Below are 21,557 nucleotides of genomic sequence, written 5' to 3' on the forward strand. Positions count from 1 at the left end.
TTTGTCACCTTGCTTTTTCAGCCACTTCTTCAGACAATGGATAAGTACATTTACCCACTCTGGTATCAGCAGATATTCTGTGACACAACTGCTAAATTTCTTACCATGCTGAAAATTGGCTTTATATTTTTTAATATTTTTTTCCTCTTTTTTTTCTCCCTGCAAAATTTCCTTTCCCTTATATCTCTCTTTCTCTTTTATGACTGTCCAACTCCCTCTCAACATACACAATCGCAATTTTCTGCTTTCTTCAAAATTTTTATTCAGCAGTGGGCTGCTAAAGTTGACAGGCTGCAAAGAAACCACTGGAAACACAATTGTATTCTTCATACTTTCCATATCCACATCCGACACTGGAGATCTATGACCAGACACCAACACGAAAGAAAGTTGGTGTTTATGCTCCTCAGTTAATAACTAGTTACAAAAAAGTTTCTTGTAAAGGACTTTAAACACATGTAAGTGAACATTAAAGAAAACACTTTTCTCTAAATGCAATGATGCTGCTCATTTCTGATGATCTGATTCCTTTGAATTCATCCCTCACAGATTCAAGGCACTGTAATTCCCACAAGTCATTAGCTCTCTGCACCTCTACTTTAAAAACACTAAATGAGTCATTGCCCTGAATTTTCTATTCCAGCTCCAAATTCTTCAGCCTGAACACGTTTTGGGCATAAAGAGGTTACTGCTTCTTGAACTGTACACAAAAAGAACTGTCAGCCCAAGTAAAATAAAAGCATCATTTAGCCCAGGAGTCCAACTCTGCCTTTGAGGGTAAATGGATACCCAGGGAAGCGAGGGAAGTCAAAAGATTTTCCTGAAACTCATTCCCATTTCCCAGTGGTCTTTGCCTCACAGCTGCCTGAGCGAGAAGCTCAACTAAACCGTCATATTTAATTGCACCTTCTGAATCTATCAGACTTTTCCTAAACTATTTTTGCCCTCTTTATTGATTACATCAGCCTCCTTCCTGTCCTGTGGTAGCTTTTCAAGTTGAATTCATTGCATCAGGAAAGAACAAGCAAACAAAAAATTCCCAAATCTTGCTATCTAATCATTTAGGTGACCCTTAGCTCCTATATGACGAAAAATAATCAATTCCTATGTGCTCTCTCTGTAGTACACATGATCTCCATGCTTTCCTGGGGCAGTTCCTCCAACAATCTTTTTAATTTATTTAGTGTCCCCATACATAGAAGCCACTGACATTCCCAACCATCTATGTTTTTCCATTCACAGAAGGATTTGTAGAGATTTATGTCACTGGACAATAATATTTTCTCTGTTCCTTGTATGTATGTAATATAAAACACATATAATATAAAATGTACATAATATAAAATATGAAACAATTTTATATTTTTCCTTTCCATTAATATAGGGTAATTACAAAAAAACTATGAAGAAGCATCACTTAAAAAGGGTAACAAACTGAGAATCCATTCCTGTGTACACAACTTATTCTTTGCATACTTTGCATTTAATTGATTATTGTAAACAATTTTTATGAGCATAAAAATGAGGTAAGTTCCCAGAGAGAAAAGAAGCTCTTGTGATTAAGGCACCCAAACCATATTCAGGCAACACAGAAGCGTATGTTCCAGGATTGGAGGTTCTGCCACTTTTCCCCATCTCCACTTTTCTCATAACTAAAATAAGAATGTCAGCAAGTTCATTACAGATAGAGAGAAAATCGGGTATATGCCTTCTGGATTTCTGCCAGCTAAAATTTATTTGAGGAAAGCAAATGCAAGGTGTTTGTCAAAAATCCTACTCCTTCAGCAAAGATAAAAAGCACTGACAGTGTTTTGATCACACATATTTATATAATAAATAATAAAAATGAGCACATTTCCCATATTGGAGATCAAGGAAGGATATTCAGACAGAAAGGTGAAATGCTGTTTCAATTCTTACTAGATTCAACAGTGAAGGAGACACATCTTATTAAATATTTATTACACTTGAATAAAAAACATACTTAATAATTAACTGTTGTGCATTTAATTAACATAATGATTGCCCAATTAAATAAAAATGAAAATTTAATTTGAGACACTTTAAACACAAGGAGATTAAGGATAAAATATGAATATCCTGAGTCCTCAGTTTTCAGCACTGATTGTGGAGGTGATATGTGGTGAAGCAGCTCAGCCGGAATTAGCAATTTAGAAAGGGTAATAAAACATTCTTTCATCTGCACCTGGCCACAGGAAGCAAAAAATGCCAAACAGGAGACGGTCTGGGAAATTTCATCTCCATTTCAAAAATAAAAAGCACAAAGGGAGCCCTACCATCTATCCCCGTCCACAGCAAGGGCTGTGTAATCTTTTCTCATACCCTTGTCATGACAGTCCTGTATACAAAATAGAACCCACTTAAGGAGAGAATTTTCCAGACAGGTATATTTATTGAAATAACTTTTATTTAAAGCCACAGAACTGTAAGGTTAAAAAGACTCAACAACCTTGCCAGGCTTTTGCTCCACTGTCTGTCTCTTTGGTGTCCTTCCTCCTAGGATCATCATGCATTCTCCTTCGTACAGATACCAGGGACAATCAAAGTTTCCACACTTCAGAATGTCAAAGGCATCACACTTGTGTGAGGGGAGGTATTGCTGCTTAAGTCAGACTAGAAGGGTCTGTGAGACCTAGCTCAGTGAGAGGAGTGTAACAATAATTCCCAGATCTAGTGTTCTAGTAAAGCAGAGAAACTATTTAGTTACAAAAGAATCGTTTGGATTCTAAGTTTCTACTTCTTTAGTAAAAAACATAAACTTCTCATCAAAAGTTATGATATTATGAACTACCCTTTGTACGGTGCAGATGCTGTTGTAACTTAACAGTACAAGGAGAGTCCTTCAAACTTAGTTTAAAAATCACTTTTGCATAGATCCTATTTAAGGAAACATCTCAGAGTCAAACCTCAGTTCCTCTGCTTCTTCCCCACTAGTGAGCTGTACTGTTGGCATGTCTATCATTATACTATTAAGACCACCTCACAATCACATTAGAGCTCACATAAAAGAGCCAAGACAAGGTTAGATCATTACCTGTGATATTGCAAAAAACACGGAGTGGTCCAAGTGGTCCACTTCCATCAGAATCGATGTAGAAGAAGCCTGATGTCTTCCCTTGGTGTCGGTAAGCCTCACAGGAATGTTCATAGATAGCTTTAAACAAAAGAGAGAGTGATTGCTTCACAAACGAGGAGAAAGAAGACAGTCACATTTCACAAGTTCATATACAGTCTCCATCATAGATGATGTTTTTATGCTTTATACCTAATTTTATATGACCAACTTTTTCTTTCTGCTTATCAACATTCTTCTCTTGGAGTATTAGTGCCCATAAAAATCCAAGTGGTTAATAAAACAAGCAAAGCAAGTCACTAAGAGCAAGAACAGAAGGAAAAAATAATCTCACAGGTCAGTAAAATTCTTGTATTTGAGGCATGTTTTCTGGCAGAAAGTAAATATCACTTCACATGGAACAAAGAGAAAATTCCTGCAGAAAGGCAGTCCAGTATCAGAAAGTCACATGCATGATCCTGAACCTTGAACAACAAAAGTTTTGTCTCATTTCAGAAGACCTGATTCTTTTTTCCTCCACCTAATTAAACACTTACCTGATTATACTGACAAAATTATTCTCCCTAACAGCTTGTGATTGCTGTGTTGAGGTTGTAAATGCAACTGCAAAGTTCCTTGTTTGGAACTCAGGGAGCTTTGCAGGCTGAGTGAAGGGCCAGCACTTCCTGTCCACTTCTGAAACACAGTCCCAGCCTCTTCTGTAGAAGGCAGGAATTGCTCTGCAGCAGCCAGAATAGTTCCTCGCTCCCCCTCCTGTGCACACATGGACTCACATCTTTGCTTCCCTCTCAGTCCCTAAAAATAGTTTCTCTAATGAAACAAATTTCAGAAAGACTTAAATGCTGAGCCCTGAAGTAGCCTCGTCTGACTATTACTCTGAAGAATATTATAAGATAGTTCATCATGCAGATTTTGGACATTTCTTCAATTCTGCTAACAAAACAGAACCACAGTTCTAGCAGCTCTGGTCCAGATTGGCTATGAATTAAGTCTCACCAGCTGATCACTTGTACCACGCACAGAAATTTGCTTTTTCCTTGTAAATTTCTATCCTTACTAGACATCTCTAGCAGACAGAACATCACTGAGTTAAGACACTGCTTAAGGTACTCAGTACCTGGTGAGGCAGTGCTTTAATTAGCATACATCCTATAGTAAATAGAATTAAGGAAGCTTCATCCTTAGCCTGATGTAGAAAACACTGTAGAAGTCCAGAATATTTCTAAATTCCCACTCTGGTAGCTGGCTAAGAGTATATATTAAATGTAAATTAAGTAAAATCCCCAAACCAGAACCTATTCTTCCACTATTCACAACCTGAGGGGCTAACAGAGAGTCCCTCAGTTGCTGAAGTGCTGACAAAAGCAGCAGGGATATGGAGGTCAGGAGAGAAACTGTAACAGGCAATTAAGTAAGCAACCAAGGAATCATGGTTTGATCAATTTGCAAAGTTCTTAAACTGCAGTTCACTTACTAAATTTGCTGTCATCATCATTATAGGACACTTTATCTTGTCTCATTAGGGAATATGCCAATTGCTTCTTCTAAATTGTTTGCTGAGTATTTTTGAAGACAAAGGATGGTGTGAAGGGTAGAGACATAAAACAAATACAGTGTCAGTGAACTGACACTGTCTGGAGCCCATATCTACCTTTTACAAATTAGTAAGGAAAGATGTGAAGATTCAGCCATTAAAAATGTGGGCAGATTCAAAGAGAGATGATGTATTTAACTTTATATGGCCCCTTTGTCACTGCAACTTTGGAAAACAAAGACTATATGGAGCTAGAAGTCAGGCTAGGGGTGCTCAACAGATATAAATCTGAAAGGACGCTCAAGCTTCCATGAAATTACAGTTATGTCTGCTGGAAGGAAATCCATCCTGGTATGTTTTCCCTTCAGTTATATGAGAAATCCAGCACTACATACTGGGAAGTAGCAGGAGTGGGAAAGGCTATAAACCTCGAGCTCAAGCACATAAAACATATTCTATCATGACTTAGAGAAAAGCAGTTTTGGTGAACAGTTTATTTCATAACTGTACACTGAAAGCTTCACATACTTGTATCTTCAGCATTTGGTACTGTGTACTTCTAGAGTGGAAATGTATCAGCCATTGATTTTAGTTCTCTTTTTTTGCTATTTTTTGCTGTATAATGCATCAAGGAGAAAATTACGTTTTTTTTCCAGTCACTGGCAGATGCCCCCTCAGACATTTCCAGTGCACCATCCAAGCTCTGCTGAACTATTTTGTGGGCTAAGACGATTGCCTACTTCAGAACAAAGTTATGCAATTCCATTTGCTGAAAAAAGCCCTATTATGCCAGTGAAAACAACTTGAAGCTGTCTTTATGGGTCCACAAAAGACAAAATCTCTTTACAGTCTTTCTTCTCTTTATACAATCAGAAATATCATATGAAAGTAAAAACCAGACTAAGAATCATCTGTTAAGACCCCAGAACCTTAACTCTGAAAATTGCCCTCATATTTATGTTCCATTTTGTGTCAGACTTCTCTGACATAGATGGAGTTTTGAGAACAGCAGGGAAACCATTATTGTAATTGTCATTAAAGAGTCTCCAACAATTGTGCATATAATAAGCAAAAAGCAAGCACCAAGTGTAATGACGGAACTGTTGACAAATGCATACATTTTAAAGGAAAACAACATTTGCAGTAATTACACCTTTTGAATAAAGGAGAGGTATTCATCAGCTCATTCAGAAGAGAACTCATCATCAATTTTCAAGCATTATTTTTAAATTGAAAAACTCCAAATAAATACAAAGAATTGTGGTTTTATTCCTTTCTGGGAAATCTTTTAATAGTGTTTATACTTTCACTCCTTCAAATTTGTTTTCAAATTTTAAAATGTTTACCAAAATGGGACCGAAACAACAAAAAACCCCACTCTTGATAGGATGCTAATGCAAAGCTTGTTTTCTCCTTTAAATACTTTTTAAAAAACATAATTTAAAAAATGAAACCTTTCAGTTGTCTTTTGTCTCACAGAAGCAAGATCAGTTTCTTTCTGTAATCCTTCTACACATTTTTTTTTTTTTGCTAATTTTGAATAACACCAGCCATCGAAGATAAAATGACAGTTTCCAGCAACCTTTGTTTCACTGAGCCAGAAACACTGCAAATCACAGTTTATGCCCCTGCTGTGTTTCCTCAGGCCCTTTTGGGAATGAGTTGTGCTGCCACGCAGCAATAGCCCTGCTGTTCCCACAGGCAGGCAGGGTGAAGCTCTTTGCTTCACAGAGCTGCATTATGCCAGTGCTGAAAGGAAAACGATGTCAGCAGCCCACATGAACCCAAACTAACCCCCTACAAGTATGGCTTGGACCTCACAGGCAGGTATGGCTGGTAAAAACATTAGGGTAAAGTGCAGCATAAGGTAAAACTTGAGTGTAAAAGGTGTCACAGGGCTATTGCTGGTAACTGGTTACTCCAGGAAGACAAGACAAAAAAACAGCTTGACTTCAAGGTCCCAGATTTAGTAAGAGAACCGGGACATCAGAAGTGTCTGTTTTACTTGGTCACAAAGGATGTCTTTTATTGCTTTTTCTTTCCAGAATCACTTACAAGTTATAGCATTGGACCTATGCTGACATTTTTGCTCTGTAAGGAATTTTTTTAAAGGCTACCACTGTGTTTCACGAAGAAATTTAAAATCCTCCCAGAACTACCTGCTGAAAGTGATGCAGCCTGAGAGCCCCATTCTTCACAGTAAGAGATGCTTCTCTGAGTACTATCTGTGCTCTTGCCTACCTGCTAGGATGAGCTGTGCTGATGTTGTTCAGGCATGCACAATACTGACAGAGTTCAAGATATCTATTTCCCAGCCCTTTATAATTTTCTGTGAAACACACATACCCAATTTCTCCCTCAGGTATCTCTTTCAGTCTTAAGTACCTCAAATTGAACTAGCTTTTCAGATCAACAACTCATCACATCAGAGCATTTGTTCTGAACACTGCTTTACTCACTGATCATAACGGGCATCTTTTCCTTTAGTTCTCACTTTTCCTCTTCTCCAGTGCTTAGGAAATCATTTGTCAAACTTTGAAGAGCATTTATGAAATAAACACTTTATCTCCAGACAGATCAACATCACCAAATTCTACACGTTCTCTTATATTATTTGGGATAGAAACATTCATAAGCTCAAAAATCAAAACTGTGGAAACATTCAAAAGCTCAAAATTCAAAACTGCGGATCTGAAACACTCCATGTTTTTTTCAAGTCACACACTACATCCCTACACAAGTATCCTACAGAACTATAAATATTCACTTTGACTGGTCAAGGTTCAATCTACAGATCATGGTTCAGACTTCAGTGCCAGAGAGGCATTATCGGATTTTAATATCATTATAATAACCTATGTTGACCTTTTGGGTAAAAAAAAAACCCTGAGTTTAATTTTCTAATTCCTGCATCAAGATCCTTATGACTGGTCAGCCAGAGTACACACAGGAACTCTGCACCTCACAGTTGGGTCTAACAGGGATGGAGTCGCTCTCAACTTGGCTCTGCAATTGAAATTTCAACCTTGATTCAGTATGCTTAAAGAGCTTGAAAATTTTTAAATATCAGCAATTTTATCACTGTTCAGCTCTCTGAAGTATCTGTTAAGTAAAGTAATCTGTTAATCTAACTGTTTTAATTGCAGCCCTTAAACCAGAGGTTTTATCTCTGCTGTAGCTGAAATCTTTAATAGTGCATGACTGAGCACAAACATTTGCAAGGTCAAACTTCAGTTGTTTCCAATAAAACACCTTTTTGCCCAGTTTTCCATGGACTGCCCATTACTATATTGCCATTTGGCTTCCAATCTTACTTTTGTCCTATGCAGTTCACCTGCAGTCTCCATGGCAGCCTTCACTAAGCACAGGCCTCCTGTTCTATTGTGGAGCTGCCCAGCAGATAAATCTATAGCTGGTCTTGGTTTTCCCAAGCACTTAACTCTGTTTCCTTGCCCCCATGTTCCTAGCTTATAAAACATCTCCTCTCCATCAGGCCACTTTAATTTTGATTTTCACCTCCAGTTCTACTTGGACTAAAAAACTAAGACAGTTCTTTTCACCAAGACTTGTAATTCTGCAAATACTGCAACAAGTAACATATTTAAAGCCCTCTCTCTTCAGTGCAGGAACGAACTTGTTATTCATCCAGTAAGATTCACCTCTTACCAGTATTTAAAATATTGATTGCTCTTGGACCCAGTGTAAAGGCAACAGTGACACCCAGACTTCACTTTTGCTACTGGGAAGACCAGGAAAGGTAAACCTTTCTCTGCTGTGCTGGGCAGCACATTATTAGTACAGATACCACCAAGACATACGTTTCAAATTAAAAGCAATTTGTTCAGTTGTTGTTTTCTTTCATTTTTTTTTTCACTCAGAGGATTCTGTTCAAATTTAATGGACACCAAGATAACATTACTCAAAAAATAAAACCTTAAAATTCCTAATATATCTTTCCTACTGTACTTCCAATTAATTTGGAAACTGATTTCATTGCATGAAACATGAGCTTGAGATTCAGAATTTGAGATGTACTATTTATGATTACCAAAATGAATCCTGTAGTATTACAGTTTCAAGATTAGATTTGCATAATCTAATAAAAGCAGCTGATAATTTTCAATTTCTCAGAAGGAGAGAACATTTTATGGTAATGTAATAAATAAAATACATTAAAGAGACCTAAAGAACTTTAATTCTTGATTTCATTGGGAGGTGCTGACACTGTCCACTTCCCAGCTAAAACTAGCAGTGAGATCTATGTCACTTTTACCACCTCTAACAGTTGTATAGTTTTGAAAAAAGGCAGACAGAATACTTGCTGCCAGATAGTTTGGGACTCATTTAATTATTTCGTAATTCTCTGCATCTTAGACACAAAGAGTAATAATAACACTTATAGTAATAATAATGATTATTATATTCAGAAGTGAAAACTTATGTTTTATTTAGACTTCAAAGGCCAGTAAGAGTTGGGGTTATTTTTTCAGTCGCTCCTAGACTGACCTTGGACAAATAGATATGCACAAATGCTGACCAGACCAAAATAAGCATTCTCAACAAAGTGCTCAGAGCTCCTGGAGGCAGATTGCAGATGACTATTTCACCCTCTGCTTGTGTATCTCAGGCCTGACAGATTTGCTCTTTCCGGCTCAGACTAATGAGCATTCAACCAAGGATTTTTCTAAATAGCAAATAAAGCAACATGCAATGGGAAGTTTCTTCTCATTCCAACAGCGGAGGGATTAGGACAGGCAATGAACTCTGGGAATGATCATCATTCTCACCCTTATAATACAATTGTTTTGTTAAATGCCAGAAAATGAAATCTGTACTCTCGAAAACTGGATTTTGACAGCTCTGCTCTTGACAGACCAATGCAGTCTCTGCTGTGGTGTGCCTGGATGACAGATGGATTATTTTCTCTTTTTTAAAATATGTATTTACCCATCTGATAGAGAATATGTTATTTCCATAGATGGATTAAAAATTACTTTTACCACAGTGTTACCTAAATGGATGTTCAGGAGAGAGACTCCCACGGCACCTGGGGATTAGACAATTTCCTACCATCCAAACTAAGGCTCCCCCTGACCATGCTGGGGAAGGTCATGTCAAGCTGTCCTCCCTTGTCGCACCCCTGCTGAGGTTTGGAGGCGGCTGTGACAGTCACAAACCCCAGCAGCCCCTGCCTGGTGCTAATGTAGAATGACCTGCAAGTCCTGCTGCTGCAAGAAAGCAGTCAGGGACACCTACTCCATTTTGAGAGCAGTGTTGGAGGGAAATGAGCAATCAAAGACTTGAAGGATGCTGTGCAAAGTTTGGCATTTCAGTCTTCCTCCCAAAGTCCTGGTATCCCTGTGGTCGTGGCCACATCTATAGAAGGCAGGTTTCAAAAGGGACTGAGTTAGTCCCGTGCATAATCTGTTCTGCAGCAAAGCCCCAAAGCGAAATCTTCTCTGTGTTATTTATAAGGAAATGTCAGGCAAAGGGAAAAACTTCTTTTAAATGAACACCACTGAGAAATGCAGATGTACAATTTACAGGTGCACATACTGAAGGGAAAGCATTAATAACACAGTAACTTATTACAAAATAAACAATGAAAATTCATATTCCAAAAGCATGGTGTGAACAAAAATATGCAGGAACAGCAAGTACAGTACTGAAGGTTTGATATGAATATTAAATGTGTTTTCTTTAGTCAAAGAACACCAATTGTTTAAACACACATGGAAAAAAGCTGTTCCAAGAATCTCAGACAGGAAAACTGGCTACTCAGGACATTCAAATTACATGACCAAACTCACTGTTGGACATCTGTCAACCCAAAACTCTCTGAACCTGATTTGCCCATATCTCCCTACCTTGGAACACAAGAGAATTACCATTGCCATGGCTGGCATTTTAAGATGCAGCTCCAGTCCTGCTAACAATCTGGCTGAAGCTATATTAAGCTTTTCAGATCAAAAATGATATATGCAGTAAGCATATTAATATTAAAATACACATTTTCAAAGCCTGAAGTAATGTTAAGTTTATGCCACATCAATGACTATATAATATTTCCATTATTGGATGAATCTTTCCTCCAGCAATTACCTAGGCCAAAAAGACACATACCTGTATGTGCAAGATAGATCACACAACAAAGCAAATATCCAGAATTAAATTAAATTCTGTTAATTATCACCTTGCAAAGCTTTGGGACATGCTGACATCCCCAGAACATGAAGAATAAAACCATTATTTTATATTTCCCATAATTTTTATATCAATGTTCAGCAGTCTCCGGAATTCAAAAATTCACCCAAGACTAAAAACAACCTGAAAACTATCATAAATAAAAATAATAGAAATACAGAAGGGGAAGATGAGGCTTTCTAAGGGACTAACATAACTCACAGGAAAAGGAGATTACTCATCATTACCATGCAATAAAATTATAACATGCTGTATCTCATGGCCATTTTATACTGGTCTACTGCTCTCACTATCACATGATAATTACAAGAATTAATAGTATGAGAGAGATGACTATGCAGCTTTTCAACTATTCCCTTTCAGTTAATACATATATTAATTTATATATGTGTGTGCTTATACATATATATATATATAAATTAAGACCTGTAATTCAATCCTCAATTTCTCTCTCTCTATACACATATAATTCTGACCCACCTTCAGTTGCCTATTGTCTGTCTAAGCTAAGACTGTCTCCCTCTATAGATGACAGACACTGAAACATTTCAGGGGTGGTCCATAAATTCACCATGGATGCCCTATCTCACAGTGAGGCTAGTTAAGTTCTGAAAATAGTTCACACTTTTTACATATAAAGAGAGAGCAGACCAGTATCTTAGATTGGATGTCACAGTATCAGACAGCAAAAGATAGATGAGATGAATCCCACCCAGGCTTTTTTTTCCCAAGCTGTGTACTAACATCAGTGTTTCCATCTAAAGGAGAAAAACAGAAAACAATTATCTATTTTGCTATGGTTCACACGTGTGATTACATGAGGGATCCTCTCCTATCTATCTGGATTATATCAGACTACTCCAATACCTGACAGATCAGCAGGCTACCCACACACTGTAGAAATGGGGAAATCATCTACCGCTATTTAAAAGATAAAGCAAAAAGAAAACCCTGCATTTTGGGGACTGAAATATGATTGTATCCTCAAAGCACTGTCTCAGCTCTAGATAAGCTCAAGTAGCAATAAGCAAAGAGTGTTTTCTCAGGAAAGAACCCATACCATTTCAGTAGATGATATAGATCACACACCTTTTAATATACCCACAAATTGGATCTTACTCCCAACAGAGGTAGAGAAACTAAGGCATAACAAAACTCATACACAATCAAATGTAAATCACCTATAGTTGGCTTTATATCTTATAGGGTTATTCCATGACTCCCAGTTTCCTCAAACTGTGGGCAGTGAAATGGGTATCTGGAGACAGTCAGCTCAAGGACAGCAGATTGCATGTCCACATGCATTTGTCACAGTATGGCACTGGCACATGCTTTGGGCTTTCTCAGCTACAGAGAGTACAGAGCCAGAGACCCAAGTGCCCATCAGTACTGTGACTAGCCAGGAAGATGTTTGCACTGGAAGACGTAAGGATGAGAAGTAAATCCAAAACGGAAAAACCCCCAATCAAAAACTAGAAAACAAACCTCAAACCAAACAACAACAACAACAAAAAAAAAAAGACTTGGAAGGTATTGATAATATTCCATGTGGCAGTTAGTGAAGAACAATTAACCATAACTAAGCACAGAAATGTGCTTATGCATCATTTAAGCTTTGCAAGAAAGAAACTACCTGTTTAGAAAATATTAAGACTCTTATATGTTAGTGAAACCCAGAAAACATAGGGTTTAGCACTATTTCACTTCTATTTACACCAAAGTTCAGAGAAGAGGAGAACAGAAACAGGACCAGCGAGACTTCAGGGTGAACTTGTCTGCCACACAGTAGCTATTTAATGGGACAGGACCACACCCATTTAAGTGGTCAGGCAGATTGTCAAACGTGCTGTGACAATTTAGGAGCTTCCAGTATCATAAGGGATTTTGAGTGAACAGGATACCTGAGGTTTGCAGAAAACTAGCTGTCTCTAATAAGATTATATTAAGGTCACATCTAGAGCCAGCTAGTTCTTTACATGCATCTTCAGATGCACACTTTTGCTTCATCCACACATCTTGAATTTCAATTACCCATTTTCAGTCATGACAGACACAATCCTGTCCCACATATCTGACACGGTCTTGCAAACATTGTCCCAGCTGTGTCTTCTATCAACTTACCGTTCTGTTCTGACACTGTCTAATTCCCCTCTGTTGCATCAAATGTGAACTATTTATCTTTGCTTTTCATGGCACATTTCCAACCTATCTACCTGTCACGACTCTGACATTTGCCTTCTCAAAAATGTCAAACTCTTCTGGTCATAGCCTTATATTTTTCAAACTTGCAGATTTATCGCTTTCTCCCATGTCACTCCATGTCTGTAAGCATTCAATTTCCTCCTCTTTTTAATCTCTGCCTTATGACTATTTGGCTACAAGAAAGCCTAGAAATCATTATGCACCTGGTAGACTGAAACTGCCACCTATGATGCTGATGAAGCCTTTCTGGCACTCTGTCACCTGTGCCAGCATGTTTTTTCCCTTCAGAAACTTAACTGCAAACTCTTTAGTGAAGGTATAATATGTATTGTTGACTATTCCTCGGAGCAGGATCCAGTGTGGTCCAGAAATATTTGGAAGAAAAAAGTGAGATTGCTTACATATCAAACATAAAATGCATTTCAACACTTCACATATGATGGCAGTAAGTTAGGGACAATGCCTCTTCAGATCTCAGTTCTTAAAATGGAATTGTCTCACAGTCTGAGGTGGTAAAACATAAACCAATAATTCCAGAGGCATGTCATGCAGTTCTTTCTGGAAGCATGGCAAAGAATGAGTCTTTTTAAAGTTTTCAACCACCTCTTACCACACCAAAAGGAGGCAAAACTCAAGGTGATGCAACTCACACCAAAAAAAAAATTCACCCAACAATGAAACAATTCACCCTGTTTCACTTGCAGCAGATTGCCAGGTAAATCTTTACCCTGTTGCTGCATGGATGTGGATCTGAAGGGCAGTTTAATGAAAGAAATAGCCTCTCCTAAGTGGTACAAGTTCAGTTTCATGCCCATCAGTCTCAGTGTTCAAGTAAAAATGAAAATCTCTTGAGATTATATTTCAAATCTTACAAAATTAGATCTTTTACTTTGAAAGAACTACACTGATTTACATTATTGGAGAGATTCCTATGCACTGAGGATATTCTGGAGTTATGCTGTGATCAAATCTATGGCTTTCATTCGCCTGCTAAAAGGTACTCCTGAATGTCAATCACTATCAGCTGAAAGAGATAATGTCTCTTGTTCTGCAAATTTCTTATCAACAGTTTGCATTTGCCCACGAGCTTTGAATTGGTTTCATTGCATATTTCAAGCACATGAATGCATTTCTCCAGACTAATGTTGCTGTTTATCAGCCTTGCTTGGCTTACAGGGCAGCTGGCTCCACAATCAGTCTGGAATCAAATTAGCTGTTGATAAAATGGTTGTAAATAAGCTGAGCAGGTGAATAGCTGTACATCACATGTGTGCACATCTTGATCTGCTGAAAAGTCTGAACACAAGACCTTCCTGAGAAACTTTTCAGAGTAGTTTCTACCTCAGTTAACCTTAAATAACCACAGATACGTAAGTGTCTTTAGAGTGCAGGCATGAGCTGACAGCAGCAGGAGGCTTCACTTGCTCCACAGAAATGTCTATGGGGAAAACTGGTCATGAACTGATTCTATGAAGTAATGAGATGGTCTCCTTTGGACAGAAGCCACATGGAGTTGGCACAGACATAGTGAGCCTCAGGCCCTGAGCTCATATGACAGCACAGATGTAGCCTAGAGTTAAGTATCCCTAATCACTTTTGATGGTCAATAGTTAAAGTTCTTTTCCTTCTCCAAGGAGCCTTTCCCTTCTCACCAACTGAATTTGGCCACCTAGTTTGTGCCATCTAGTATTTACACCAGTCATCAGCTGGTGTAAGTACCCTGTCATGGCCTCAAACTCTGCGTGTACTCTGAGGGTTGGGTTTGAAGGTTTGAAGAGGGTTGCTACCTTTTGGAACAGAAAGAACAATGGACAAAAAGTAAGCCTTCTTTTTAAGACTATAAACTCAGTATTTTTCTTCCTATCCTTCATCTGGCTTGGCATAATTTCCACACCAAGCCTCTGGCTTCCTTTGTATTTACAATATAGAGTTCAGGTGACAGATCCATGAACAGACCTCTCAACAGACTCTCCTGTCAGCTGCAGGTCCCACAAATTATTTCACCATTAACTAACAAACCATTACGATCTCCAAAATTACAGTACCGTTGCCAATATTCTCAGCTTTAAACCACTAAGTACCTTTCCTTCTCTTCTACCTTTTAGCTTAACAGGGGGGGAAAAAGTGCATCTCACTAATCTCATCCTATCTGCGGTCCAAGTGCTCATCAAACACCCGGAGTGGTTATAGTTGTATTCCTGGAACTGTTATTCTTACTCACTGTTTTTTTCTCTTTATTTCCTGTGTTAGAACTGAAAGTTTGCCTCATTTTTTGTTTTGCCTTTCAGTCAGCTGTATAAAGAGGTTTTATTTTGGCTTTTCTTTTCTCTCTATTTTTATTAGATTTCACAGAATGTTGTGCCTCTACTGTTTGATAGGGGGTTTTTTAACCTTTAAAACACCTTAATATTCCTTTTGCTGTAGATTTCAGTAGCTGAATGTTTCATGTACTGTCAGTTTGAGATACTGTTAATGGCAGCAGCCAAAAAAAAATCATAAACTGTTGAAAATTAGGTTCCTGCAACATGAAATTTCAAATAATCTAAAACCAAAAAAGACCAGAGTGGCGAAATTGACATAAAACCCTAAACACAGATTAAAATCAGCCAGCTCAGTCCAGCTAAATTCAAGTAAATGTTGAATGACCAATGTGTCTATGATGTGGATGTAATATGAATGACTTTATGATTCTCCAAATCAATGAACAGAGTGAAGAAAAAAGCCGCAGAAAATCAGTTAACATAATCTGGTTTTGTTTTCTCCAAAATATTTGTCAAACACATGCATAGTTACAAATGTATTCCTGTGTTTTCTTGACCTGTTCAAACCAAGCCAGGACATGCTACATCCTGTGGTGTGATATGACCTCTCACAAAGCTCCTTAGTAGTTTATGTGCACCTTGACAAACAAGCTGTAGTAGAAAACACTGTAGGTGTGGGTTTACTTACAGTTGTGACAAGTCGCTCCCGTGTAGCCCGTATCACCACAATCACAGTAAAAGGTGCTCCAGGACTGAGAGCATTTACCTCCATGTTCACAGTAGTTGGGTAAACATCTAATTTGAGAGAGTTTTGAAAAATGTAATTAATTATAAGGATTTCTCTAAAAACAATGTGCTGGAAAAGAAATTATAAAAGTGTCTCTACTCCTCATTCAGGCAAGAGTTTCCTAGGGCTGATTCATTGTATAATACCTGAAATAATTACTTATTCCTCTGATCTATGATTCGCCTCCAGTACAAGCATGGAAGAAAACAACATTTAAACTATCCAGCAGGTAGGTTAAGATCATTCTCAATAAAAATATTCCACTTGTTAGCAATTAAAGTGTCACAAACTTTCTGAACACAGAGCAAGAAAAGTAACAGCTGAAAATGCTATTAAAATCTTGTTTCAAGAATCCTCTGTTCTCTGATTAAACAGGCACCACTGTTATCAAAATTAGGCTGAGTTACATTTGTGGTAACACAAACAGCATGCAAATCTCTGAAGTGAGAGGAAAAATACGCTTCAATTATGAGCTGTGCACTCTCTGTTCTTTTCCTCGTTTTAGTTGCTGTACCTCTGAAGTATTATTGTTAAACAAATTATTAAAAGAAGAAAGAGGCACAACAGCATGCAGCTCAGGAAGTGAACAGAAACAAAAGCTGTGGGAGATAAATTCAATCTCCAGGACAAGAAGTGAATGCTGATCTGAACTCCCCTGGTATAAATGCATGCAGTGCGATGGAGTTACCCCAGCCTAAATGGAAACAGATTGTTCTCTTGTTTGCTGTTTCTTTCATTTTTTTTTCTTCTTACTGTATATTAATCTCTTTTACACAGTATGTCTGACTTTTGAAAAATAAGTAATTTGTTTATACTGCTGATTCAATTGTGATGGGTGGGTGGAGAGGAAACAGGCAACCAATTTATCTCTTACACTACAGAACTCCATTAGGGTTTGCTTTGCTGTAATTTGAGCTTCAAAACACTTTTATGCCCAGAGCTTTCCGTGGTCACAGTGCTGAAGTCACTTATGCTACCTAGATTTTTGCAGCTGTGGTTCATCTCATCCTTACAATTTTTTTTGTATATAAGCATGCATTTTGCCTTTAACTGTGGATTTCAGTCAGTTTCATCTAGGTTACTTACAATTAAAACCCATTTCATGCATGCAAGCAGAAAACCTGTATGCCCCTTACAATCATCCATCTTCACCAGCCTTCTGAGCCTCATTAGCCAGGTTTTCATCAGCCTACCTGAGTACAAGGCTGTTTAGAGCTGTGAAGCATTAACACCCCAAAGAAACCTGTTTCTGTGCCCAGAGGCCAATCAGACTAACCCCTCATCCTCAGTATGCTCCATGACAGTTCACACAAACATACATATATCCATCTCATTGTGAGTCTGGGATTCAAGTTTCATGTGATCACTATTTATACCATCCTACATAAAATTATAAAGATCATAGAAAAATATTAACATGAAAAATTATTTTTATTAATGTTTACTCAATTATTCCCATTATTTATTATAATACTGGAGAAATAAGGAATTCAAGAAGAAAGTATGCTGTTTATAACTATATGTAACATTTTTTAAAACAATTATAAGATTTATTAGTCTTGTAAAAGTCACTGTCATGGCTTCTATTAATCACTGGGCTCAAATACAAAATGAGGAAAGAATATGACAATTACATGCCTGGTTTTCCAGCTCACCAGGGAGCTTTTTCCAGTGCTGTAGGAGAACCTATTGTTTCTAAAGAAGAAAAAAAGGGGAGGGACAAAACCACTGGGTTTCCCCACCCTTACATATCAGCAGTTTTGAGAAGGGATGAGATTGTCTTTTAATGGTATGCTGAGCAATCATCTAACAGCCAAACAGCCTGCTGGTGCAGTGACAGCCCAGTCACCCCTCTGCATTAAAAACAAATACTCCTGGTAGCAGTGAAGAAAGATTTAGAAGCTTTGGGTCAATTCTGAAGAAAGCACAAGCAATCTTGTGGAATGGCACAGAGGACCTGCACACTGCTATGTTCTGTAGGACTGTGACAGCTCCCTCAAACCAGCATCTCCCCAGCAGCTTTGTTCCAGAGGCAAAGCACAGTGGTACACCACCATTGTGGTGATACATATGAATTTTGCCTGTGGGAGAAGATTTACTCATATTTGTGCTTTGTTTGTGCCTGCCCTTGCCCTCAGCACACTGCCTTTAATTCTACTTGCTATTTAGTGATAAACATTCTTTTATGTCACCTGTACAACAGCAGTAGTTCTATTCACATCACAGGGACGCTGGTGACATGAAACATCTGATGTTAACAGAGCTCTTTGAAGAGCTAAAAAGAATAGTGCTGTGTTATTATCACAATTTACATCATCAGTGTAATGGACAAATAAGCTTTCTGCCTATTTTAAGCTACCTTTTATTAATTAACCCAATGCAGTAGAGCTAATTACTAGTAATTTGCAGTTTGCCAAAGGCCTGTATGTAAAGGCTTAGCCACATTTATTCTGTTAAAACAGTTTTCTTTAAAGAGTTTACAAAGTTGAAGGTCATTTCTTGTTTCTACTTGTCTTGCAAATGCAGACACTTTTCCTTCCCCCAGCAATGCACAAAATTCAAGTCAAACAAACCATGTAAGCTTTTAATTATATTCATAAATTCAGAATTAAACCTTTTTTATTCCTTAGTCTATTTGCCTTAATTAGCACCAACTGCATTGATCTTGTTTTCAGTCAGATAACTAACCCTTCTAAGAGCTTATAAAAAAAATTTCTTTGCAACTCTAATAATTACCATAATCCCATTCTAGCTGAGCAGTTGTATCTTCATTAGAAGCAAAAATTATCCTAATTGTCAGAGAACTCAAATTTAAGAAATAGCTATGATTAAAATTAATCAAGGCATGCCTAAGTCACAGGTTGTTCCATTTGCACACTGTCCCAGATCCTCATGTTGAAGAATTTAAATATATGTAATTTAAAATTTAAATTAATATTTACATTCTAGTAGAAACAAACAATTTTAGGAAAAAACCCCCCAAACCAAACCAAACCAAAAACCACAAACAAAACAAACAAAAAAAACCCAAAACCAACCAAACAAACAAACAAAAAAACCTAAAAAAATGTAGTAGTATAACAGAAGGTTTCACAGACAAAAATTTGCAGCAGACAGCCCCTGACCTATTTGCAACTGAAAAGAACAAACAGATCAACTCAATTTTTGCATCATAAATTAGACATTTGGAAATTTAAGTATTTGCCTAAGACAGTTTGTGACATCCCAGAGACTTCATCTTCCAGATTAATTCACAGAATATATCATCATGAAATATTCTTATTAAAAAAAAATAAATGAAGCAAATAAAATTTTCCCTCCTTTAGCCAAGCTGGAAAACACACCCTTAGCCATCTAAGTGAGCAATATGCAGAGCCTGCACAAAAGCTTTCACTGTCCTTAGAATAAAACATTCACCTCCCAAACTGTATGTGTGCTTCCTTTGATATCAAAGGACAAACTGCATAGACACTGGGGGGGGAGAGAAATTTGGCCCTCTGATAGGAATGAAGAAATAACAATGACAAGATTATTTGAGAAGGAAGCTGAAGAAGGTCCAAACATTTGATGTTACACTTGACTAGAATAAACCCAGTATAGTCAATAAGCCCCTCTGAGCTTTTGTTATAGTCAGCACTACACATCCTGACAGCACTACTCACTATCCTTCCTAAATAAACAGCGAAGAAAGGGAACCATCACAGAGAGAATTGAAAAAGGAGCACACCCCCTCAATATTAGGACTGACAATATATATAATTTTGAGACAAGTACTAAATCCCTAAATCTCAACAATGTTCAAAACAAGAAAATAAATGAAATTTTACAAGTTTTCTATCAAGAAAGCATTTTCCTGAATATTATCTCAAATTAATTTTTATGTCAGCATATTTTCTTATTTAAGGCCAGCAGCTGTTTAACATATCATTAACAAAATATAACGCTAAAAGAAATTACTTCATCTAGTAGGCATGCATGTATGTTGAAACTCCTATTGTTGCTGTAACAGACTGTATTTTGCTTTGCTAAATGATATCGTTCCACCAAACTCAATAACTTGAGGCCAATTGCAATAGAATGGGTTTTGGCCCCTTGTGCTGAGCCATAAATTTGGTAAATTCCTTGCCAAAGGTTATTTCTGATACAAGAAACAGGTTCAAGGGGAGAGCAGACAAACATTTTGAAGAAAAATCTACCAATAGTACTACACAGACAACGTATAACAACTTCAGAGGTTTACCAAGGGGAAAACTAATGAAGATTAGAGAGCATCAGAAAAAGCATTGCAGAAGCACATCCCACTCTCATTTCTCCCGGGATGAGCTTTTGTGGTTAAGCAGTGGGCTAGATCTCCTTAACTAAAGGGAGAAAAGAGAACTACCAGAACCAGAGGGAGGATGGGAGAAGGAGTGTAGAAAAATAATATTACAACAGGCTATAAAAGAATTAACACTCTTCAGACCTTTGATTTTCCTCAGCAGACATTCCCGCCTCATCACACCACCTTCCAACTCTTCTCTCCTCTTGCAACTTTAAAAAGCCAATCAATGACATATTAAAAAGTCTTTTGGCATACTTAATCTTTTAAGTCATCTACATTTTATTTCCTAAATTTATTATGTTATGAGAACTCATGGAATACAAACAGAACAAGATACATACAAAGACAATTCTTCTTTCCATGCTGGGAATCATCTACTCTGTCCCACTGAATAGAAGAAAAAAAAAATCCGAAAGGAAAAAAAAAAAAAAAGATATTTCTGCCATCTTAATAATTTATCACAATGGCAGGTTTTTCTTTTTTTTTTGAGATTTGCAAAAGTTGATGACTGAAATTCTCAAATATATTATTATTTCCATTGTTGGCCACCTTGGTTTTCAGACTCTGAACTGGCATACCACTGTGAGACCAACATTTAGAAGATCTGAACATTAGTGACAACAGCCCTTAGGCATGTGACTGGGACAGAACTGTGGGAGGAGGTTGTGCTGGGACTGGCACGAGTGAAGGGAAAAGAGCCTGTTATCTATGCCTTAGATAAAAGGCATTTTTTTAAGATTTGATTGTTTTGTTGTTAGAACACCTACATTTTTAATAGAGGTAAATGTGCTGACAGTTTGGCTTGGCATCCACTGAAAGAATTTTATGTAAATATATTTGAAAATGAAAAAAGGGAAACAAATAAACCATCCTGTACAGACAGCTGTTCCATTTAGAATTCATAATTTTACAAAGCAAATGCAGAAAAGCCATCTGCAAGAATCAAACAAACAAACAAGGATAGGATATTATCTCCTACATGCATCCCCACATTTGACCTTTAATTTACCATGGGATTGCACACATTCCGTGAATTTTGACTCTAAAGGAATAGCAATAGGGGTGAACTTTATTCAGGTACCCCCCAAATATCAATTCCACACTCAAGTTGGATTCTGAAAGCCACTTAAGTAGCCCTTTATCTACCTTCAAAC

At 37.5% G+C, this 21,557-nt stretch overlaps 1 protein-coding gene across 1 annotated transcript in view; it reads right to left on the reverse strand.

Moving 5' to 3' along the window:
* Positions 1-21,557, reverse strand: part of LOC114055526 (contactin-associated protein-like 5) — a 200,759-nt gene that overhangs the window by 9,248 nt on the left and 169,954 nt on the right. Inside the window, exons 11-12 of the mRNA XM_027879776.1 lie at positions 15,984-16,090; positions 3,056-3,175 (exon numbers count right to left, since the gene is read on the reverse strand). Of these exons, the coding sequence (XP_027735577.1) occupies positions 3,056-3,175; positions 15,984-16,090 (227 nt within the window). The remainder of the gene's footprint in view (positions 1-3,055; positions 3,176-15,983; positions 16,091-21,557) is intronic.

The sequence above is a fragment of the Empidonax traillii genome, unplaced genomic scaffold (genome assembly GCF_003031625.1).
Source record: "Empidonax traillii isolate 1590-97213 ecotype Southwest subspecies unplaced genomic scaffold, ASM303162v1 scaffold57:size2250009, whole genome shotgun sequence".
NCBI classification, from domain to species: domain Eukaryota; kingdom Metazoa; phylum Chordata; class Aves; order Passeriformes; family Tyrannidae; genus Empidonax; species Empidonax traillii.